The sequence below is a fragment of the Lithobates pipiens genome, unplaced genomic scaffold (genome assembly GCF_037356315.1).
Source record: "Lithobates pipiens isolate NorthernLeopardFrog02 unplaced genomic scaffold, aLitPip1_a1.2 Scaffold_19, whole genome shotgun sequence".
NCBI lineage: Eukaryota > Metazoa > Chordata > Amphibia > Anura > Ranidae > Lithobates > Lithobates pipiens.
In genome coordinates, this window is record NW_027507764.1 from 439107684 (window position 1) to 439132664 (window position 24981).

Below are 24981 nucleotides of genomic sequence, written 5' to 3' on the forward strand. Positions count from 1 at the left end.
GGGTGATGAGCTGTGTTGCTTTTACGCCAAACATATCGTTTTGCATTGTGGGCAAAAAGTTCGATTTTGGTTTCATCTGACCAGAGCACCTTCTTCCACATGTTTGGTGTGTCTCCCAGGTGGCTTGTGGCAAACTTTAGAGGAGACCTTTTATGGATATCTTTGAGAAATGGCTTTCTTCTTGCCACTCTTCCATAAAAGCCAGATTTGTGCAGGGTACGACTGATTGTTGTCCTATGGACAGACTCTCCCACCTCAGCTTTAGTTCTCTGCAGTTCATCCAGAGTGATCATGGGCCTCTTGGCTGCATCTCTGATCAGTCTTCTCCTTGTCTGAGCTGAAAGTTTAGAGGGACGGCCAGGTCTTGGTAGATTTGCAGTGGTCTGATACTCCTTCCATTTCAAAATGATCGCTTGCACAGTGCTCCTTGGGATGTTTAAAGCTTGGGAAATCTTTTTGTATCCAAATCCGGCTTTAAACTTCTCCACAACAGTATTACGGACCTGCCTGGTGTGTTCCTTGGTCTTCATGATGCTCTCTGTGCTTTCAACAGAACCCTGAGACTATCACAGAGCAGGTGCATTTATACAGAGACTTGATTACACACGGGTGGATTCTATTTATCACCATCAGTCATTTAGGAGAACATTGTATCATTCAGAGATCCTCGCTGAACTTCTGGAGTGAGTTTGCTGCACTGAAAGTAAAGTAAAGGGGCCGAATAATTTTGCACGCACCACTTTTCAGTTTTTTATTTGCTAAAAAAGTTTAAAATATCCAATAGATTTCGTTCCACTTCACAATTGTGTCCCACTTGTTGGTGATTCTTCACAAAAAATTAAAATTTTATATCTTTATGTTTGAAGCCTGAAATGTGGCAAAAGGTTGAAAAGTTCAAGGAGGCTGAATACTTTCGCAAGGCACTGTATATGTTCATTCCCAGGCTGTTTTTGTTGCCATGGATCCCGTCCTTTGCTTTGGTTTAAATAAAACATTTAAAAAAAAAATCTGAGCTGATCTTTCTATAAAGGCTACAGTTACCCCTCATCACCAAAATTAAAACTCACCTGCAGGGACTGCATATCTCTTCAAATATACCTGTGAGAAAAACAGATATAAAATTAAAAAGTTATTAAAAAAAAAAAAAAAAAAAAAAAGGAAAAACAAACACACACACACAAATACTCTATATTTACCTGTGGACTTATTGCCTTCACAGTGTATTCAAAAATTTCTTTTGAGATTTTGGCATCTGTATGAAAAAATAAATAAATAAATAAAATCACAACACTATATTCATAATTTACAGATACAGTTTGTAAGGGTGCTCTGAACTTCAGGACCAAGCAAAAACAGATATCTTTATGAACCAGAAAGTCTATAATAGGGTATCTTCCACACTTAGGGCTGCACTTATGGAGAGAAGCAATCTCTGAATAGGAGACAGAAAAACAAAGAAAAGGCGCCTTTAAGTGTAGAATTAAAATCGGTTTAATTTCCCCAAAAAGGGTTAAAAACACTTACAAGATATGTAGACTGGCAGAGCATATTATTAATATCCATGTAGGTGGTCCGGCATGAATGCAGTGGTCACTGGCATATACAAGTTCTTTAGGATGTGTTTGTCCAGTAGCAGGGAGGTCCAGGGGATGCCAACGGGAAAAACAGCAGGAAGCTCCAAGAGAACTGACAGGCCAGCGGCAGGAGACAATAACCAGCAACCAGCGTGGACCACAAACAGGAAGCGGTCATCAAAGAAGGACGCATTTCGGGAACATCTCATTGGTCCCTTTGATAAAGTTTTGAGACTGTTGATTGCGGGCTGGCCTATCAGTTCTCTTGGAGCTCCCTGCTGTTTTTCCCGTTGGCATCCCCTGGACCTCCCTGCTACTGGACACACACATCCTAAAGAACTTGTATATGCCAGTGACCACTGCATTCATGCCGGACCACCTACATGGATATTAATGTTATGCTCTGCCAGTCTACATATCTTTCAAGTGTTTTTAACCCTTTTTGGGGAAATTAAACAGCTTTTAATTCTACACTTAAAGGCGCCTTTTCTTTGTTTTTCTGTTTCCTATTCATAATTTACACCTAATATACAACTGTGTTCTCACTTTCTGGCTGACTCAATGTCATCTTCTTTCTGTGTGAGTTGTTGGAGCTCTACGATTTCAGATGTAGGAATCTGAGGTGATCTAGCCAAATCAGGAGTCAGATCCCTCCTGCTCCATTCACCTGGCTAAACAGGTGTCCGCCTCTTTGCAACGGTGGATGAAGCAGGAAGAAGACAGATTTGTTCTGCGTATGGTGAGCTGTGGTAGTACCACTGCAGTTAACCCAAGACTTAGCTGTTTAGCAAGATGTCACAAGTCTGAGCAATATTCAGATATTGAATGTCCAATAAAACTGGGCATACACATTAAGTTGTTGTTTCGTTTTCAATCACTTAAATACCCTACATGTGCATTTGAATTTTGCACATACACTTTATGCTTTGAAGTACAGCATACAGAACACAAACTCTAATGTTTTAAGTATTGGGCATAGATAACCTTTTCACTGCTAGAGAAAACGTTATGGTGTTTGCACCAATCTATACTAGCCTGTAATCTGCTGCACAACAGATTTCTAATTAACCACTTCCCGACCGGCACGTGACGATGTACGTAGGCAGAATGGCTCGGACAAGCAAATGGGCGTACAGGTACGTCCCTTTGAATTTGCCGCCATGCCATCGCGCGTGTGCTGGTCAGGACATCCCTGAGTCCGATCACGGGTCCCGCAGACTCTATCGCCGCGGGGATAGCCGCGATCATCACACGGGGAGATGCCGATGTAAACAGCATCTCCCCATTCTGCCTAGCAAGTGATGCTGATCTCTGCTCCCTGCGATTGGAGCAGAGATCAGTGATCTGTAAAACACAGCCACATCCCCCACAGTCAGAAACACGCCCCTAGGACACTTAACCCCTACACTGCCATCTCCTGATTAACCCCTTCACTGCCAGTGTCATTTACACAGGAATCAGTGCATTTGTATAGCACTGATTACTGTATAAATGACAATGGTCCCAAAAATGTGTCAAAAATGTCTGATGTGTCTGCCATAATGTCGCAGTCACAATAAAAATCGCTGATCGCCACCATTACTAGTAAAAAAAAAAAAAAAAAAATTAATAAAAATGACATAAAACTATCCCCTATTTTGTAAACGCTATAACTTTTTGCGCCAACCAATCAATAGCTTCTACATATTTTTGCTAAAAAAAAATTGCAATAAGAATACGTATCGGCCTAAACTGAGGGGAAAAAAAAGTATATATTTTTTGGGGATATTTATTATAGCAAAAAGTTAAAAATAACGCATTTTTTTCAAAATTGTATTTTTTTTTTTGTTTATAGCGCAAAAAATAAAAACCGCAGGAGGTGATCAAATACCACCAAAAGAAAGCTCCATTTGTGGGGAAAAAAAGGACATCAATTTTGTTTGGGAGCCACGTCGCACGACCACACAAGTGTCAGTTAAAGCGACTCAGTGGCGAATCGCAAAAATGCTCTGGTCTTAAAGTGGTTGTAAACCCTTACAACCAACTTTGACCTACGGGTAAGCCTAGATTAAGGCTTACCTGTAGGTCCAAGAAATATCTCCTAGACCTACACGGTCTAGGAGATATTTGCAGAAAGGCAGGCACTGCTGTCTACGGCATATGCGCCGTAGACAGGGGCGCGCAGGCACACTGGCACACTGAGCGCGCCGCAGTCAATGGCGATATGCCACGAGTGGCGGCTCCCGTGCGCATGCGTGGGAGTGACGTCACCGCGGCTCGCCGAATGACAGCGGCGGAGCAGCGAGACCCACCGAGAAGATGGATGCGCCGGACTACAGGGGACAGCAGTGACTTCGCTGGCTCCTGTGTCAGGTAAATGACACATAATGGACTACTATGCGATGCATAGTAGTCCATTATGCTTTGCCTTTGCAGGGAATGAAAGAGGAAGTAAACTCATCAAGGTTTACTTCCTCTTTAAGCCAGCAAAAGGGTCCGGTCTGAAAGTGGTTAAACACGTCAGGAGCTTGGGTTTCCTGTGTCAGGGGTTAGGAGTTGTCAAGTATGGTGGTATATTTTTTGAGAATAGCAACTGTTCCTCTTGTCCCTTGCTCTTTGCCCTATCCATGAGTTGCTAAAAAAGAAGAATCTACTATCAGTGTTACCTTCATCAATGGATTTCGTAAAGTTAATCAAAAGTGCACACAGTCCCCTCAGACATCCAGCTACCACTGACAGCTTTGGCTCTCTAGTAGATGAAGTCATCTATGAAAAAGACAGAGAAAATCAGGGAATGTTATCTTAAAGTGATCTTAAAGGTTTAATTTTATTTACTAAAGTAACAAACATGGTATCGTTCATTGCACAGAGAAGCCTAAGAAAGGTGAAGTACAGCCAATGCTCATTTGGCTGTACTTTTGTGGATCACAGGAGTGCAGTTAGTTCTGCACTTCTGTGACCCCTTTTCTGCAGACAGCGGGCTTCCGTCACAGAGGTGGTCCAGGCTGGAGAAAGATTGCGAACATATGGTCGGGATCCACCCAGATGCCTGGACCGGTGTTCTATCGATTTGTGCCCTCTGTCGGAAAGTCCCCGTGCATGCGCAGAGTGGAAGGGCACTCTAACTCCGATCAGCTGGAGTAACGTCACCATAGAGCATGCGCACATAGTTTTTTTTTTTTTCCTCGACGGGCGATCCCATTTCACGGCCACAATTGAAAGGTATGCAAAGAGCAGAGGGACACCACAGATGTCAGATTGTGCCTCGCTGTAAACCCGTGGAACAACGTCGAGGCACATTATGACAAATACAGCGTCCTTCCACTGTTTGCATAGCATGAAATTGTGGCTGAGAAATAGCATCTCCCATCGAAAAAAGGCTCCCACGATGTTGCATGTGCGCTATGGGATGTCACTCCGTTCTGCACATGAGCAGGCAATAGAACACCGGCACTCGACTCAGCCACTGCCGGAACAGATGCAGCAGAGCAAAACTGCACCCACGCAAGTGTGATTTCTAAAGAGAAAAAGGATATATATATCTATAATATCTAATTTTAATCCTCCTCTTTGGGGTCCCCCACCAGCGGTTCCTGCTCTCCTCTGAGTGCTCCCATAGTACATTGTTTGCAATGGGGGACTTGTGCAGGTTCGATCCAAAGCCGCACTGTGTGCATCTATTGACGCTCACAGTGCAGCTCAGCCCTGCACCCCACTGTCTCCTCACAGAATTTGGTTGACAGCACCAGGAAACAATGGCTCCCACTGCTGCCGAGCCTCCTGTGAAAGGGGAGAGATTGGGCTCAGGTAAGCATTTCAGGAAAATAGATAAAAATACATTTTATACTTTGATCCTTACAGTTGTGGAGGTACCCCATCTATTGAAAACGTATTGGTCAACACTGTGATTTTGACTTTATGGTCACAGCCAGAGCTCCTCCTTTTATTCTTATGTTCAAATATTTCAGGAAAAGCTGGGGCAGATGGAAAGGCTTTTTATTTTAATGCAAAGAATAAAAAATAGAAATAAAAAAAAAAGTAAAAAGAGCTTTTACCTTTACACCCACTTTATATGAAAATTCATAGTAGCAATAATAACAACAAAAAAAATATCCAAAATAACAATCTGGGCAAAGGAGTAAAAGGCTCAATCCACAGAATCATTCTTGTTATTGGCAACAAAGATCATTATTTTCAGCAATAAGGGCTGATAACAAGACTGACAATAAAAAATAGTCATGGGAACTAACACAAAAACGATTCCACAGAAGTAAATCTTATCTTAGTGCTAATGATACACATTCAGAAACCAATGTACGTGTGCTTAAGTCAGAACATTTTCTTAAAGCGGGAGTCCACCGGGACTCCGCGTTTTTTTTTTTTTTTTTAAAAGCCAGCAGCTACAAATACTGCAGCTGCTGACTTTTAAAATAGTGACACTTACCTGTCCAGCGCGCCCGCGATGTCGGCACCCGAAGCCGATCTCTAGGTCGCCTGTCGGGTCCTGCCGCCGCCATCTTGGGTATGGGAATCAGGAAATGGAGCCTTTCGGCTTCATTTCCCGGTTCCCTACAGCGCATGCGCGAATCGCGCTGCGCAATAAGGATGCTCCCCGCTGCCTCTGGGATCTGTGTGTTTCCCAGCAGGCAGCGGGGCACTTGCGGGAAGGGGCGGGCACTTGCGGAAAGGGGCGTAAGTTACGCCCCTTTCCGCAGAGAGCTATCCCGGAAGTGGGTGCAGTTACCTGGATAATCCAGGTAACTGCACCCCCCTCCCCCCTGAAAGGTGCCGATTGTGGCACCGGAGGGGGGGAGGGTTCCGATGAGCGGAAGATCCACTTTAGGGTGGACCTCCGCTTTAAAGAGGAACTTTATTGATAACTTGATAGAAAAAAAAAATTGTGATTTTTTTTTTTTTTTTTTTTTTTTTAGCAAAGAACATACATTCAACATAAATAATTAAGCTCCCAAACACTTGGAGCATTATTTCAATTTTCTGTGCTGTGTAAATTAGTCTCTCTATGTCTTAGATCAGGGGTGCCCAACCAGTGGCCCAGGGACCAGATCTGGCCCGCGACCTCCTGCTCTGGGACAGAATTGAAAGAATATTGTTATTAAAGGTCAGTTTATTACTAAAATCACAGTGTATTCTTGTATTCTTGATTCCTCTCGTAGCAAATTGTAATGTAGCTGTAATGTTGGCGCTATATAAAACCTGTATTATAATAATATATGGTCATATCTTTTCTTCAGTGGTTGCTGGGTTGCTTTCAAACTGATCCGCAGGTGCAGAACAGTTTACCCGCGGGTTTCCTACACTGAGCCATAGACTTCTATTATTACCTGCAAGTTTGATGAGCTTTCTGAAAGTGCACCAAACCTGCAGATAATAATAGAAAGCTATTGCAAACTGCAGGAAAGCCAAAGGTACACTGCGTTACACACGTGGTGCGGGTAAACTGCAGCGCCTCAGTGGGAAAGCAGCCTTGGACCCCTTTCACATGTTTAGTCCTACTAATTGAACCCTCCATTCACCTCTAAGTAGTCGCAGACATAAACCAACTTGAATTCTACCTCCAATACGATCTGATAAAAAATATCGTGGGCTGCGTCCGTGTCCGCTCTCCAAATGCAGAGTGTACATGGACATGCCATCCACCGCGCCACTCATTGTGGCCCGCGACCAGTTACCAAGTCTCCTAAGTGGCCCTCGCTCTTCAAAAAGGTTGGGCACCCCTGTCTTAGATAATCAATTACACTCAAACACCCAAGGCAGGTTTAAATCAGATTATTATTATTATTCAGAATTTATATAGCGCCAACAGTTTGCGCAGCGCTTTACAATATGAGGGCAGACAGTACACTTACAATACAAATCAATACAGGAGGGATCAGAGGGCCCTGCTCGTTAGAGCTTACAATCTAGAAGGGAGGGTCAAGTTGAAACAAAAGATAATAACTGTGGGGGGGATGAGCTGATGGAGAAAGTGAAAATACAGTTAGGTGTGGGTGGGGTAGGCTTCTCTGAAGAGAAGTGTTTTCAGGGATCGTCTAAAAGCTAATAAAGTAGGAGATAGGCGGACAGATTGGGGTAGGGCATTCCATAGGATTGGAGAGGCTTTAGAAAAGTCCTGGAGGCGAGCATGGGAGGAGGTGATGAGGGAGCTAGAGAGCAGGAGGTCTTGAGAGGAATGAAGAGGATGAGTGGGTTGGTATTTAGAGACTAAGCTAGTGATGTAGCTGGGGGCAGAGTTGTGGATGGCTTTGTATGTAGTTGTTAGTATTTTGAATTTAATTCTTTGGCTGAGCGGAAACCAGTGGAGGGATTGACAAAGAGGAGTAGCAGACACCAAGCGATTGGTAAGGTGGATGAGTCTGGCAGCGGCATTCATGATGGACTGAAGAGGTGATAGACTATGTAGAGGTAAGTCAATGAGAAGGGAGTTGCAGTAGTCGAGGCGGGAGATGACCAGCGAGTGAATTAAGAGCTTTGTTGTCTCATTGGTTAGAAAGGGGCGTATTTTGGAGATGTTGCGGAGGTTGAGGCGGCAGGATTTGGACAGCGATTGGATGTGTTGCTTGAAGGAGAGTTCGGAGTCCAGGACTACACCTAGAACCTTGGCGTGAGGGGATGGGCTTATGGTTGTGCCATCAATTTTGACAGTGAGATCAGGGGAAGGGGCATATGAGGGAGGAAAAATTATAAGTTCGGTTTTGGATAGATTGATTTTGAGGAAGTGATGTGACATCCAGACTGATATATCTGATAGTAAATTAGTGATACGTGAGGAGACAGAGGGAGTGAGCTGAGGGGTGGAGAAATAGATTTGGGTGTCGTCAGCATAGAGGTGGTATTGAAAGCCGTGGGAGGCCCAGGGAGGAGGTATAGATTGAAAATAGGAGTGGTCCAACAACAGAACCTTGGGGGACCCCAACAGAGAAAGGAAGAGGAGAGGAGGAAGTAGAGTTGTAAGAAACACTAAAGGTGCGGTTGGATAAGTAGGAAGAGAACCATCGTAGAGTACGGTCACGGAGACCAAAGGTGTGGAGTTTTTTGAGAAGGAGGGGGTGGTCAACCATATCAATGGCAGCAGAGAGGTCCAGGAGGAGGAGTACAAAATAATGTCGATTGGTTTTGGCCGTTAGTAGATCGTTTGTTAGTTTTAGGAGAGCAGTTTCTGTGGAGTGTTGAGGACGAAATCCAGACTGAAGGGGATCAAGAAGGCTATTATCAGCGAGGTGGACACTCAGTCGGTTGTAGACCAGACGTTCGAGTAGTTTGGATAAAAAGGGGAGCAAGGAGATGGGGCGTAGGTTATTAGGATTGGATGGGTCCAGTGAGGGTTTTTTAAGTATGGGTTTGACAAGTGCATGTTTTGGAGAGTTGGGGAAGATGCCAGAAGAGAGGGAGAGATTGTAGCATAGAGCCAGAGGGTGAACGCAGCATTTGCGAGGGAACAGGATCCAGGAGGCAGGTGGTAAGGTGGACATTACCAAGTAGTTTAGCAACTTCGTCTATAGTGGTGGGGTTGAAAGAGGGAAGTAATGATTTTGCCTGTGGGCATGATGTGTAAAGCATGTAGGGTATCAGAACAGTAGAGATTTCCTTGCGAATTGCATCAATCTTCTGTTTGAAGTGATTAGCAATCTCCTGGGCAGTGAGTGAGTTGGCAGGTGGAAGCGGTGGAGGATGAAGTAGAGAGTTGAAAGTAGAGAAAAGAGTTGACGGGGACGGGATGATAGGTTGCTGATGAGAGTGATAAAATAGTTCTGCTTGGCAGAGAGGATGCTAGAATTGTAAATTTTGGAGGGCAGATTTATATTGGTTGAAATCTCTCTGAGACTTTGTCTTGTGCCACAGGCGCTCATGAGCACGACTATGTTTTTTCAGACTTCTAGTGACATCTGTTTGCCAAGGTTGAAGGGGTCGGGGCTTGATTCTGTGTGTAGTGAGGGGGGACCAGTGAGTCCAGAGAGGCTAGAAGTGAAGTGTTGTAGACAGAAGTGGCTAGGTTGGTGCAGGATAGGGGTGAGATTTTGTCGTAGAGGTTGTCAATAGCAGAGTAGAGAAGAGAAGGGTTGAGATGACGTAGGTTTCTGCGGGTAACTTTAATGCGGTTGGAGGGAGAGGAGGTGAAGGAGAGGGAGAGAGTGAAACTAATAAAGTGGTGATCAGAGAGAGGGAATGGATAGTTAGAGAGGTTGCATGGAGTGCAAAGGTGAGAGAAAACGAGGTCAAGGATATTGCCTTCGGAGTGAGTAGGATCATGTATCCACTGTTTCAGGTCAAAGGAGGAGGTTAGGCTGAGAAGTTTGGAAGGAGCAGAAGTGTTAGTATTAATAGGGATGTTGAAGTCCCCGAGAATGATTGTGGGGATTTCAGAAGAAAGAAAGTAGGGTAGCCAGGCAGAGAAGTCATCAAGAAATGTTGATACTGGTCCAGGGGGCCTGTAGATCACCGCTATGCTTAGCGAAATTGGAGTGAAGAGACGAATGCAGTGTGCTTCGAAAGAGGAGAGTGACAGAGAGGGAGGTGGCTGAAGTACCTGAAAGGTGCTATGTGGGGCTAGAAGGATTCCAACACCTCCTCCCTTACGTCCATTGGATCTGGGGGAGTGAGTCCAAAGTAGACCACCATGGGACAGGGCCGCAGAAGACGCAGTGTCTGATTCGTGGAGCCAGGTTTCGGTGATGGCGAGTAGGTTAAATGAGTTGGCGATAAAAATGTCATGTAGAGAGGTGAGTTTGTTGCAGACAGAGCGGGAGTTCCAAAGGGCACAAGAGAAAGGGAGGCTGGTTTTGGGAAGAATAGAAATGGGAACTAAATTGTGTTGATTGCGGCTGCTGCCAGAGGGCGCAGGGTGATGGGTACAGTTTAATGATGGAGGTCCAGGGTTTGGGGATATATCTCCAGAGGTTAGGAGAAGCAGGAGGGTGAGGGAGGTAATATGGGAGTGGGATTTATATGAAGGGACATGCCCCAGGGTCTTGGAGATTTGTATTGTGTGTGGATTTGGAATTAGCAGGAGTTGGTGGGTGCAGTAATAAGGAGAGGACAGAAGTGAGGGTGATATATATATGCTGTGAGGGGGAGAAGAGGGGTGGAGTTGAGATAATTTTAGTATAGAGGACAGCGCTGTCAGAAGGAGTGGTAGAGAATGCATGTTATAAGGAGAAAGTGCTAAAGGGTTAAACGAGGGTTAAACGAGGTCACCTGGTGTCTTTGCGGTGTTTTTCAAAGTATTTTCTTGTGTACCTTCGCTTTGATGACTGAGAAACTGCATAATACTTAGAAGTCTGTTATGGAGTGCATTTAAGAATCTCTTGCCTGCATAAATCAAGCACATGTTCAAAATATCATCTAAGAGGGTTGTAGTAGACTGGTGCACTACAGCAGGGGTAGGCAACCTTAAAGAGGTGGAGATCTACCTGAAAAACATGGGAGAAGTCAAATATCAACGAGCACAGTGTCGCCTCCTCACACCCGGTTTAAACCTCTAATTGCTGTACTACTGTGTCACAATCACGTGCATTACACGGCAATCATGGGTTTAAATCGGGTGGTAAGGAGGCAACATATAGCGGGCCTGTCAAACACACTTGGATCCCTTTCCAGGGGAGCAGCAGTTCCTGCTGCACTTGTGAATGAGCCCTTAGCTGCATTCGGCAACCACACTCTTATTGCTCATTCACATTTAAAGTTGTGGGGTATAAAAAACCCTGCAGTTGAGTCACCGTTTTACTGACTTTACCCCCATTAGCTGCTAAGGTAGCAGCCAAAAGGTGTACACATGCAGAAGCAGTAATTAAAACCCCTGTGGCTTTCAATGGGTGCTACCGCCTGGCAATCGTGCCCTATTCCAGTAAATGGGGCCACTGTTCAAGTGCCCCACAACTGCATGCTTCTGCGGGGTCCAAGGAGTTAAAGCAGGTGATGAGAAAGCAACATAACGCTGCCTGCTTTAACCCCTTGTGTGCTGTATTGCACAAGATTGCAGGGCACTTATAGCCCAGTAACCACTGCAGAAAAGATATGCCCATATATACACTGTGATTTTAGTAATAAACTGACCTTTAATAACAGTATTCTTTCTATGCTATCCCAGAGCAGGAGGTCGGGGGCCACATCAGAGGACTCCACGGGCCACATGTGGCCCCCGGGCCACTGGTTGGGCACCCCTGGCCTAAAGGCAGATACCCCAGGCATAGGAGAGGCTGCATGATTAAAGGAAAACTGTTTGAACCTCCTTTTACTGGTAAAGAGGGCTTTACTCCTTTTGGATGTACTTATCCACTCTAAATAGTCGTACCCCAGGAAGGGACAGACTGGCTAAAGGTTTTCACCTAGTGCTTCGGCTGATCAATATCTCAGCCACGGGCCTCTGTAAAAATGCATTAGGCCAAGTATAAGCCATTGGGCTTAAATGATCGAGTCCATCATAGCATCTGTGAGACACAGTGCGTCAAATACACCAGCCCCTTGCCGGGCCTGCTGATCAGGCAGAAATTTCAGGTATCTCAATCCTGTTCCTTAACCCCTTGGAGTACACATTCCAATGCATTGGCTTGACTCAAAATGTGCTCCACCACAATAGTGGAGCAGATGTTAAGGTGTTAATGGACTGAGCTACTCCAATTGCAGCCAGAACTGCAAAAGACATCTTGTCTTTAAAAGGAAAATCCAAACTTAACTTGCTGGATCCTTTAACATCAGTGCATTATCCACTGGACATGCGAGACTCTGCTCACTGAGGTGATTGCAGCATTAATAGCTGGAAATCCCCATTTCATAAAAATGTTCCCATTCAGAATACATAGCTATGCATTTTTAGTGCTTTTTGCATCTTTCAGATTTGCACTACGGAACTTGTTCCATAGGACACAATGTTAAATGGACTCCCAGGTGGGGGAGGTTCAAATTAACTCTTTTAGAGATAGACACCTCAAGAGCCTGTGGCAGGCAACAAAAGGGTTAAGTAAGGGAGTAGACAAACACCTGACTTGTGCGGCTATTCCCTCCTGGTTAGGATCCTCTGAAGAGGAAAAATAAGTATCTTCCAATATTTGGGAAGATCTACCTGATCCCCAGCCTTCTGCGCCTCAACAAAAGGGCCCAGAGGACTAGATGGGAATTTGCTATGTTTAGTCCTACTATGGAGAGACATCATAGCAAATATCTTTTAAATGGTAGAAGAAAAACCTGTTTGTATGAAATACAAGGATAGAAGTGTTCTACCCTTAACGGCTTCATCTGACCGTATTTTTCTTTGTACCTCCCGGGGAGGAAGACAGACATTCTTTTGGAAGGGTTTTTAGTTTGTTGTATACAAACTAAAAGAACTTATATGTATACAATTAACCCCTTAGAACCCTTAGAGGGGTTCCTTGTCCCTTTGTCACTCATAGCTTACAGTACAAAGCAGGGGCAGTACCAGAAAAAGAAGGTTTCACTTGCTAGGCTATAGTACAGTACAATAACTGCTATTAATACTAGCGATACAGTACAATGTTGTCACCAAACCTGACCAGCAACCACTTTGCTCTGTCCCTCCACCGCCAGACTTCAGCTTTTCATATATAGCTTAAAATACTTCCTCCACGTGTGGCCGGTGTCTGACGCAGTTTAGCCACGGCCCCCTGTGCGAAAACGCCCCCCCCCCTTCAACTAGGGAAGTGTATGTGTGCTGGCAACATGGCGGCCAGCGGCGGGGTAAAACGGCCGCGATTTGCCCCAAAAATATCATTTTTTTCTTTTCTTTTTTTTTTAAAGAAAAAAGAGGCAATGGCTGGCATCCAAAGAAACAAAAACCGCCACTCTGGGGGCCCAGGAAGTGATCAGACCCCCCTTCATACCTGAGGGCCTGAGCTGGCTTGAACGGAGAGGAGAGTGAAAGCTTCTGCTGTTTCCAGCATCAGAATGGTGAGTGCTCAATGCAGCCTCCAGTGATGACACATAGACATGACATGACAACATAAATACATGGAAGGAAAGATTCCTTGCAGAAAATCTCCCCTACCTTTCCGCCGCAGGGCTTTATCAGAGATAAAAAGTCCAATCTTCGCCCTTCACGGTAGGCTCCGAGACCTTGAAAGGAAACCTTCAGGAACAGGGGTACACTCAGGTAATCCCGCAATCCTGGACCCGCGAGAAGACCCTGCCAGTAAACTTTTATTGGCCTTACTACCAAAAAGTACTGGATCCCAGGGCCCAGCTTAAAAGCATTCGCAAGCAAAACCTTGTGTCTTAGGATGACGAGGCCCGGGTACTGTTCATTTAGTCCATTACGGAGACATCAGAACGGATCAGGTCAGGATGGCTGGCTCGCATCAAACGATTAGCGCCCATGGAGTTCAGTACAAACATCCTTACACGTGCCTAAAACCTTTAGACACTGGCGAAAAACTGAGGACTCCCAGTAATGGGAGGGGTTATATGGGGGAAGTTCAAGCCTTAAGGGGCGTGCCAGCGTCCAGCAACTGATACACCGATATAACCCACATAGTTATTACTATGGCTCTGTGTCCCCTGATGTAAAAAAAGAAAAACACAATTATGGGGTTTTACCACCCCCAAACTGTAAATGAGCCCCCTATAAGGATTTCACACTAATGTGCTGCTGTTTACCTGGACTGCAGGTGCATCAGTACATCTGCAATTTTCCTGGGGTAGTTGCACTTTGCCATAGATTTCTATTATATCCTGTGAGTGTGGTGCACTTTCTGAAAACACACCAAAGCTCCTGCATTGACAAAGTGCACCAAATACACAGGTTACAATAGAAGTCTGTGGCTAAGCTTAGAAAGCTGCAGGTACAGTGCACTGCATCCATGGTGTGGGTAAAGCGCAGCACATCAGTGTGAAAGCAGTTCTATACTATTATGCCTGGTGTGCTGCTTCACACTAACCTAAAGATCTCTTATCTACTGCTGCTGGCACCACTCTGGAGACCACTAGCTGGGATAAGAGGTGGAGTGAAGTTGGTATCACTCCGCATGAGACAGGAGCCAGGACTACAGAGGAGGCATTGGCGTATGCGGCTCTTGCTCCCTACTATAGATCCAACTTCTCAAGTAGTCTCTCTGCATTGTACCGTTTGATGCTCTGGAATGGCGGGTAAGCAAGCCCAGACCAAGATCTACCAGTCAACTGTCTGAGATCTACTGGTAGATTGCGAGCTACAGGTTGCTACAGCAATACTTGGAAGAAAAACGAAAGTAATGAACAGGTAGGCTAAGACATTAATACATATGATGTATGCGAAATTATTTTTAATCCACCAAATTGTGCTGTAAACCAATTTTGCATTAAAAGATCACCAAAGAAAATAAACAGAGCTAGCTTTGGTATATTGAAAAATATAAAGTTTAAACTCATGCTGAATGGTGAAAAAACAGTGAAAAAGAAAATTAAAGCAGTTGCCACACACAAAGTGCAACTCACTAGAAATGTGGCGTTCACAAATATTATCAAATATGTGTAACAAAGTGTAAATAAGTGCAGATGTGAATATACAAGGCAAAAAAAAGCAAGTAAATAAAGTCCAAATAATTGTGCTGAATGTTCTGACAATGGGGGAAAAAAAAAACGAACCACAGACGTTCCAGGACTTTTCAGGTGCAGACACGCAACCCCCACGTGTCCCCACTCACCAAATGGCGATGACCCCCAGCTTTGCAGTCTGGGGGTCACTTCAGGTTTATGTGATGGTATCCAGAGAAGCTCAAGAGTGGTGTTGTGCACATCAGATCAAAGGATTTCTTGTTGGAATTTCTCAGCAGAATCACCAGGCACCAAAAAAGGATTAAAAAAAAAACAAAAACAAAAAAAAACAAACTGATAGTGAAAAGTACCGTTTGAAAAGGGAGTTATCCCATATACAAATGGGTACTTAAAAAATTGTTGATAAAAACAGGCATGTAAAGGGATTAGAGATGGATCCAGACGCTGCTCACGGCGTGCGTTCCAAAAACAAGGAAATGTGTTACAAGGAGCAGGAGATGACGTCAGTGCCACCGGAAATGGAGGTCTTTGATAATGCCCTGTATGTTGGCGAAACATGTCTAAGTATTTCCAGTGGCACTGATGTCATCTCCTGCTTCTTGGAAAGAAGTTACATGAAGTGACCCCCAGACTGCAAAGCTGGGGATCATCACCATTTGGCGAGTGGGGCCACATGTGGGGGTGGCGTGTCTGCACCTGAAAAGTCCTGGAGCGTCTGTGGTCCATTGCACTTCGAAAGTTGTTTTTTTCCCCATTGTGGATCAGAACATTCAGCACATTTATTTGGACTTTATTTACGTGTTTTTTTTTTTTTTTTTTTGCACTTATTTACACTTGGTTACACATGTTTGATAATATTTGCGAGCGTCACATTTACATAATTTTAGCTTTCGTATATGACCTTTGATTATATACACAAAAGGAAACCCCTCCAAACTGATTTCATTTGCAATATCATCTTGATGACAGTGTTCAAGAAACAGTAAATTGATCCATAACATTTTGAAAAATATGGTAATAAATAAGAGAATACCTGAGTTTTTAATTCTCCCAAATAAGCTCTGAACAGTTTCTCAGAATTGTCCACCATTTCACTAGGCTGCACTTCTCCCAAAACTCCTAGAATCTCATAGACTTTCTCTAGAACTTAAAAAGCAAAAACAGTAATACATTTGAATTTTGTATCTAGACCTCTGACAGATCTATGCTTGACTAGATATCATCAAGGGCATATACAAAAATGACAACGGGATTAAAAAAACTGTGTTCATTGTCTAACCAGTTGAAATTCAGCAGTTCTACGTTGAGGTACACACAGGGGCAGCAAAAAAAGAACAGGGAGAAGGTAAAGACAAGGTAAAGACAGAAGAGGGTTTGGGTACACTGTGCCTCTCTTGCATTCCCACTGTTAAACTGTCTTCGGCACCATGCAAACCGACAGCCCAGTCCTGCAGCTTACATAGGGAGAACAGCATTGCCTGTGTCATTAGTGGAGCTCCCCTGTCAGTGTGCTAGCAGTTTGCTCTGTATAAGGCGCTTCTCCAGGCAAACAGCACAGAAAACAGCTATCAAAGTGCCAGCTCCTTTGACTACACAGAGGGTTTTAACGCAGGCATTTGTGTACACTGCAGGATGCCAAGGACAGACCAATCTTGCTATGCATACTAGCTCATTTTGCCTTTGCCTTGCAGGGTCTATTTTTATTTAGGCTTTACTTCCTCTTTAAACATACATAGGAACATATTTAATCCATTTCTGATAAGAATATGCATATAATTATTTTTCTACATGGGGATTATGAGTGGAATATTGTAGTTAGGTTTAATATAATCCTATGTATGTTTAACTACAATATTCCACCCATAATCCCCATGTAGAAAAATAATTATATGCATATCAGTAATGGGTTAAATATGTTCAATGCCAGGTGTTAACATGATATTTCTACCATAAACCCCCATGAGAAATAATTCTAGCCATATTCCCATCAAAAACAGGTCAAATGTAATTTTTCCATTACTTCTGTATAATTTACAATGATTCTGTTGTACATCTCCATATATACACATCAGCAACTGCTTCTTGCAACATTGCATCAAGCACTGCAGGAAAGAACAACAGAGTCATTACCACATACACACTATAATATATATATATATATATATATATATATATATATATATATATATATATACACACACACACACACACACACACGTGCATGCATGCGTGCGTGCGTGTGTATCAAGTACACTGACTTCTAGTGAGAGTTCTCAGTATTGCAGCCAATAATCCAATCATCCCAATATGCAGTTTAGTATGTCCCAAATAAAAGCACACAGTAAGCAAATTAAAAACATGGTTTCATTTTGTTTAGTAGGAACTTTGACGTGCTTTCTCCTAAAAATATTATTTTGATATGAAAATAAAAAAAGACACACAGTAAAATTAGTGAGATCTATAGTTTACTTGTCAAAATGAAAAAAAAAAAAAAAGTATATATTTTATACTTAAGGTATAACATAGGGTCCTTTCACATGGGGAGGATCATTGATGATCCGCCCCGTGAACATCCGCTTGCTCAGCGGGGATCGCTCCGTTGATCCCCGCCGAGCAGGAAGATGACAGGTCGGTCTCTGCAAACCGCGCAGGGACGGACGGTCAGAGTGCCGCTCTCCCCTATGGGAGATTGGATGATGACGGACCACGGTTTCCATCGTCACCCGATCCAATGACGTTTGGAAAAGTAGGTTTTTCCTCCGTCACACTTTTTCTGATCGGAGCGGGTCGGATGTCAGCGGACATGTCACCTCTATGGAGCATCCCTTCAGGTCCGCCTGAAAAACTGACAGGCTGACCTGAATGGATCGGTAGTGTGTAAGAGGCCTAAAGGAGTTTTTTTTTAGCTTTGGATAAAGTGGAGGGAAATTAGAACACCTGTCAGTTTTTAATTGCTGTCTGTGTGCCGTTAGGGAGATTCACCCTCTCTATTTGTCTGGTTTACCATTATCATTGAAAGTAAAAGAAAATCCTACACTTTGGGTTGTCCCCAAAAAAGTAAGAGGGGAAGTCTTCCAATGAGGTTCCCAAGCAATTCCTTTAATTTGCAGGGATTTCATCTCACTTCCTGTTTGGCTACAAGACAGGTAGTGAAGGGAAATCTCTGCAATGGGACACAGAATGCGAAAAAAAAATTGACAGAGGTTTTAACTCTCCTTTACTCTATCCAAAATGAAAAAAGGAAAAAGTTCTGACTATAGTTCTACTTGAAATGCAATGTTCTTTCAGTATCAGTTAAGAAATTTCACCTGTGTCTGACAATTTGGTTTTAGTAGCAAGTTCTCCATAGAATTTATTGAAAATGTCACAAATTTTTAATTCTTCAATAACATAGGACTTCTTTAGAAGCTGGAGTAGCTGAAATGACAAAAAAAAAACACAACAAAAAAATATATACATATTAATAAAAGTAATTTCATGTTTTTAAAAAAAAAAATTAAATCAAGTAAACTACTAACCATAGGATTAAATCAGAACTCCAGCAAACTAACATTCATAACATTCTCTTGAACACACATAAAAAATTTATTGCAGCATGGATACATTACCCACCCAGCTTACCAATGGCAAGCTATGCCTCCCTTAAGGTGGCGCGCATGTTGGAGGTGTACATGCGGAAAGCCCCAATGTCCTCTACCATTCCGTGTCACTCAATTACTCCCCCCTATCCTTTTCCCACACCTCCCCTACTTATCTCCTCTATCACTTTGTTATACCTTTATGCCATTCTATCCTCTCTCTTTGTTGCACAGGATTTTTTGAGATGGACACGTTCATCCCATGTCCCCACCACTTTTTTATCCCAAATTCAGGTTGCTACTGGCATTTAGCCAGAAGCTAAATATCTCCCAAGATAAAAAAATGACCAACCCTTGATAAATAGAGCACAAAAAAACCTCCTGTCCTTAATCTGAATGAGACAACCTGTGTCATTTTGTTTTTTCACTTAACCCAGATCCTTAGAACATTAAAATATTGCATCCCGGGTACATTATTTTGCCTTGCTTATTATTTTCATATACATGGACATGGCTCTGTATTCTTTATAATTGTCCTCCTGTTGTCCGATTGTTAGTCATGTGAGCAGATAATCTTTTGCAACAGTTGGTGTTCTTTGAAATAAAAAAAAATAAAAAAAATATTGAAAGTAAAGTACTTCAGCCTTAATTAACAGAATAATAACAAAAATAGGATTTTTGTACTCACCGTAAAATCCTTTTCTCTGAAGTTCATCGACAGACACAGCCTCTTCATCTTGACCTAAGGGTTATATCGCCCCTTTACTAGAGGACTAGGCAGAACATATTAAAAACAGCAAAACTGCACAGTACTGCTTAGGAGGCAGTCCTGCTGGCTATAACCGCTCACACTGCATCTAGATTGTCAAAAGCAGTACAAATACAAAATACGGTAGGAGAGTTGGGTGCTGTGTCCGTCAATTAACTTCAGAGAAAAGGATTTTAAAGTGGAAGTAAACTCCCCTATCGTTTTCAGCCAAGGAAGCTGCCATCTTTGCCTCTGTTTAATCTTCAACTGCTATGGTGCTGCACATGTGATTTGTTATGACACCATCCATTGGATGGTTTGATAGTTTGGCTGAGAGCACAGCCAATGTGCAGTTATCATTCCCGGCATGCCTTTTTTTTTTTTAACTGTTTAAAATCAATGGGTTTACTTCCACTTTAAGGCGAGTACAAAAATTCCATTTTCTCTTTGGTTCATTGACAGACACATCATCTTCATCTTAACCTTAGGGACGTCCCCAAGCAGTGTAAAAAAAAAATGGAGGGGTGGGAACAGCAAGAAAATTACTCCACCCATAACAACCAGAGCTCCTCAATGGAGGAGTTGCAACTTTAAACAGCCACCTGAAAATCCTTGTGGCCGAAGCAAGCATCCGAAGAAGCGCTCACATCAACCTTGTAAAATTTAGTGAAAGTGTGAATGGACAACCAGCTCACCACCTTACACACCTGAGAAACAGACGCTTGATGTCGCAAAGCCCAAAAAAAGGCACCAATTGCCCTTGTAGAATGCGCCGTGACAGGAAAGGGAGGCGCCTGCCCCCTTATGGCATAAGCCTGAGCCACAATCTGTCTGATCCACTGAGACTGCCAGGCCCTTCTTTGGTCCAGCCAGCGATACAAACAGCAAATTCAACTTCCAAAAAAGGAGCCGTGGCAGACAGATACACCCGCAGAGCCCGCACCCCATCCAAGGAATGCAAAGCAACCTCTTTGGGGTGTGACGTCCGAGGACATAAGGACGGAAGGACAATGTCCTCATTTAGACGAAAGGCCGAAACAACCTTTGGAAGAAACGAATGCTGCGGGCACAGCACCGCCTTATCCTTGTGGAGGACCAAGTAGGGAGACTTGCACGACAAGGCTGCCAACTCAGAAACCCTCCTGGAAGATGTAATAGCCACTAGAAAGAAAGACTACTTTCTGAGAGAGTGTCATTAAGGGGATCTCCCTAATGTTTTCAAACAATGGTTTCTGAAGCACTGAGAACACCAGATTCCAATCCCATGGAGGCAGTGGTGGTCGAACCGGAGGGGCCACACATCGAACCCCCTGAACAAACGTACTAACCAATTAATGAGTCGCCAAAGGTCGCTGAAAAAAAAAAAAAAAAGAAGAAGACAGCCAAAAGCTAGTACTTGCCCCTTAATGGTACTTAAGGCAAGTTTCTGATCCACTCCTCACTGCAAAAACAGCAGGATCCTGGGAACTGAATATGTACGCGGACACCACCCCATCTCCTCACACATAAATCTTCTGAGAAGATGACTTCCATGCCCTCAGCATAGTGGAGATTACCAAATCCGACAGACCTCGGTCCCTTAGCACCTGGCTTTCAACAGCCATGCTGTTAAAGCCAGCGACTGTAAAGCAGGATGAAGTATTGGACCTTGCAACAGAAGGTCCGCACACATTGGCAGCAGTCTGGGGCAATCAGAGTCACTGGAATTCCCTCGGCCTCCACTCTGCGAAGCAGATGTGGTAGAAGTTTGGGGGGAGGGGGAGGCATAAATCAGCCGATAATGCCCCATGGAGCCACCAACGCGTCTGCCGCATCCGCCCAGGGATGTTTTGACCTGGCCATAAACCTCTGGACCTTCCGAATGAGTCGAGAAGCCAGAAGATTCACATCTGGCGTGCCCCACCTTAAGCAAAGGAGCTGAAATCCATCCGGATGTATCGACCATTCCCCTTGGTCCAACATCTGACGACTTAAGTAGTCCGCTTGCCAGTTTTCTACACTCAGAATGTACACGGCCGACAGAGCCGACATGTACCACTCTCTACCCACCGCAGGATGTGAGCGACCTCCAGGGCTGCAGCCGAGCTCCTTGTTCCTCCTTGATGGTTGACATACGCCCCCACCATGGCGTTGTCCGACTGGATCCTGACCAGTCGACCCTGCAGCCTCAGTGATGTGGAGAGGCACCGCCTGATCGCCCGAAGCTCCAGCATATTGATCAGCAGGTTGGATTCTTGCTGCATCCTGTGACCCGGGACCGACCGTACACCCCAAACTCCCCCCCCCCAACTGGTCAGGCTGGTGTCCGTTGTGATCACCATCCAATGAAGAGGAAGGAATGATCTCCCAGACCGAAGGGCCGGCGACCTCAGCCACCAGAGCAAGGAATCCCTGACTAGCTGGCTCACCCGAATTTGACAATCCAGGGACAACGGAGATTTGTCCCATTAGGACAGGATCTCCTTTTGCAAGACTCGAGTGTGGAATTGAGCATACGGTAGCGCCTCGAAAGTGGCTACCATGAGACCCATGACTTGCATGCAAAAAACGCATCGACGACCACCTGCGAGACACCAACAACGTCACTGCAACTTGAAGAGTCTGCAGCTTGTCTGAAAAGGAGAAAGACTCTCGCCTCTGAGGAGTCCAAAAGCAAGCCCAGGTACTCGAGGCGTTGAGTCAGCACCAACACCGACTTCTGGAGGTTCAGTACCCAACCAAACTCCCGAAGAGTCTGATCGCCACATCCTCCCTTAATTCTGAGGCAGAAGATGCTCTCAGAAGCAGATCGTCCAGGTAACCCACGATTGCGATCCCTCGCTGCCTTAGCAAAGCCAAAATTGGGGCTAGCACCTTGGTGAAGACCCTTGGTGCCGACGCCAGTCCAAAAGGGAGAGCTACAAATGGGTAGTGCTTGTCCCTGACCGCAAATCGCAGAAACCTCTGATGCTTGATGCATATGGGGACATGCAAGTATGTGTCCTTGATATCCAGGGATGCCAGAAAATCCCCCTGATGGAGTGCAGTGACCACTGAGCGAACAGATTCCATCCTGAACCTTTGCATTTTCACAAAGCTGTTGAGGGCCTTGAGATCCAGGACCGGGCAGACACCTTCCTTCTTTGGGACTACAAACAGATTGGAGTAGAATCCCTGAAACCTTCCTGGTGTCACTACAGGCACCATCATCTCGCGCAGCAGCAGGTCCTGTACTGCCCCTAACAGGGCTTTCCGATGAGCCAGAAGATGAAGGTTGGAGGAGGGGGAAAAAAAAAATAATGTGTTTTTTGTACTCACCATAAAATCCTTTTCTCTGAAGTTCATTGACGGACACAGCTCCTTTAATTCTTGACCTTAGGGTTATCATGCCACTTCAGGAGAGGACTAGGAAGAACATGTAAAAACAGGAGGGGGGGTCCCTCTGGCTATAACCCCTCACCCTGCAGTTCGTAAAAAAGCAGTACAAACATAAATAGGAGGGGTGGGTGCTGTGTCCGTCAATGAAGTTCAGAGAAAAGGATTTTACGGTGAGTACAAAAATCCTATTTTCTCTTTCATTCACGGACAGACACAGCTTCTTTAATTCTTGACTGTAGGGACATCCCCAAGCAGTGTCAAAAAAATGAGGGGAAACAGCAAAACATCATTTCACCCATAACAAAAAGGGAACACCTCAGCAGAGGAGTCGGCATCCTAAACGGCTGCCATCAAAAGCAGCGGCCAACTTGTGCATCAAAACACGTGTTTACAACAAACTAGTAACGTAAAGAAAGTGTAACCAAAACCTTACACAGCAGCCTGCAAAATCTTGCGGCCAAAGCAAGCTTCCAAAGATGCGCTTACCTCAACTTTGTAGAATTTAGTGAAAGTGTGAACGGACGACCAAGTCGCCACCTTACACACCTGGGAGACAGAAGCTTGATGTCGGAAAGCCTAGGAGGTTCCAATTGCTCTGGTGGAATGAGCCATGACAGCAAAAAGAGGGGCACCCTCCCCTTTAAAGGCATAGGCCTGAACCACAATCTGTGACTAAATGGCGGACAACGAGACCTCCAGACCTTTTTTTCAGGCCAGCCACCGAGACAAAACAGAGTCTGACTTCCCCATGGAGCCTCCAACATGTCTGACGCGTCCGCCCAGGGGTCTCTTGTCCTGTACAAAAACCTCTGCACCTTCCAATTGAGCCAAGAGGTCCACATCTGGTGTTCCCCACCTTAGGCAAAGGAGCCTGAATACCTCCAGATACCAAGACCATTCCCCTGGGTCCAGCATCTGACGACTTAGGTAGTCCGCCTGCCAGTGTTCTACGACCAGGATATACAGTGCCTTGCGAAAGTATTCGGCCCCCTTGAACTTTTCAACCTTTTGCCACATTTAAGGCTTCAAACATAAGGATAACATTTTTATTTTTTGTGAAGAATCACCAACAAGTGGGACACAATTGTGAAGTGGAACGAAATCTATTGGATTTTTTAAACTTTTTTAACTAATAAAAAAATGAAAAGTGGGGCGTGCAAAATTATTCGGCCCCCTTGCGTTAATACTTTGTAGAGCCACCTTTTGCTGCGATTACAGCTGCAAGTCGCTTGGGGTATGTCTCTATCAGTTTTGCACATCGAGAGAATGAAATTCTTGCCCATTCTTCCTTGCAAAACAGCTCGAGCTCAGTGAGGTTGGATGGAGAGCGTTTCTGAACAGCAGTTTTCAGCTCTTTCCACAGATTCTCGATTGGATTCAGGTCTGGACTTTGACTTGGCCATTCCAACACCTGGATACGTTTATTTGTGAACCATTCCTTTGTAGATTTTGCTGTGGGATCATTGTCTTGTTGGAAGATAAATCTCCATCCCAGTTTCAGGTCTTTTGCAGACTCCAACAGGTTTTCATCCAGAATGGTCCTGTATTTGGCTGCATCCATCTTCCCCTCAATTTTAACCATCTTCCCTGTCCCTGCTGAAGAAAAGCAGGCCCAAACCATGATGCTGCCACCACCATGTTTGACAGTGGGGATGGTGTGTTGAGGGTGATGAGCTGTGTTGCTTTTACGCCAAACATATCGTTTTGCATTGTGGGCAAAAAGTTTGATTTTGGTTTCATCTGACCAGAGCACCTTCTTCCACATGTTTGGTGTGTATCGCAGGTGGCTTGTGGCAAACTTTAGACGAGACTTTTTATGGATATCTTTGAGAAATGGCTTTCTTCTTGCCACTCTTCCATAAAGGCCAGATTTGTGCAGTGTACGACTGATTGTTGTCCTATGGACAGACTCTCCCACCTCAGCTGTAGTTCTCTGCAGTTCATCCAGAGTGATCATGGGCCTCTTGGCTGCATCTCTGATCAGTCTTCTCCTTGTCTGAGCTGAAAGTTTAGAGGGACGGCCAGGTCTTGGTAGATTTGCAGTGGTCTGATACTCCTTCCATTTCAAAATGATCGCTTGCACAGTGCTCCTTGGGATGTTTAAAGCTTGGGAAATCTTTTTGTATCCAAATCCGGCTTTAAACTTCTCCACAACAGTATTACAGACCTGCCTGGTGTGTTCCTTGGTCTTCATGATGCTCTCTGCGCTTTCAAAAGAACCCTGAGACTATCACAGAGCAGGTGC

General features: G+C 44.4%; 1 protein-coding gene across 5 annotated transcripts in view; it reads right to left on the minus strand.

The window, feature by feature from the left end:
- Positions 1–24981, minus strand: part of PRKDC (protein kinase, DNA-activated, catalytic subunit) — a 794135-nt gene that overhangs the window by 732280 nt on the left and 36874 nt on the right. For all 5 annotated transcript variants that reach the window (XR_013277654.1, XR_013277655.1, XM_077492661.1 and 2 more), the window contains exons 5-9: positions 18362–18470; positions 16087–16199; positions 4220–4319; positions 1197–1252; positions 1068–1098 (exon numbers count right to left, since the gene is read on the minus strand). Coding sequence is in view for 3 of the 5 variants with exons in the window: in XM_077492661.1 (XP_077348787.1) it covers positions 1068–1098; positions 1197–1252; positions 4220–4319; positions 16087–16199; positions 18362–18470 (409 nt within the window). In the remaining 2 variants the exon portion in view is untranslated. The remainder of the gene's footprint in view (positions 1–1067; positions 1099–1196; positions 1253–4219; positions 4320–16086; positions 16200–18361; positions 18471–24981) is intronic.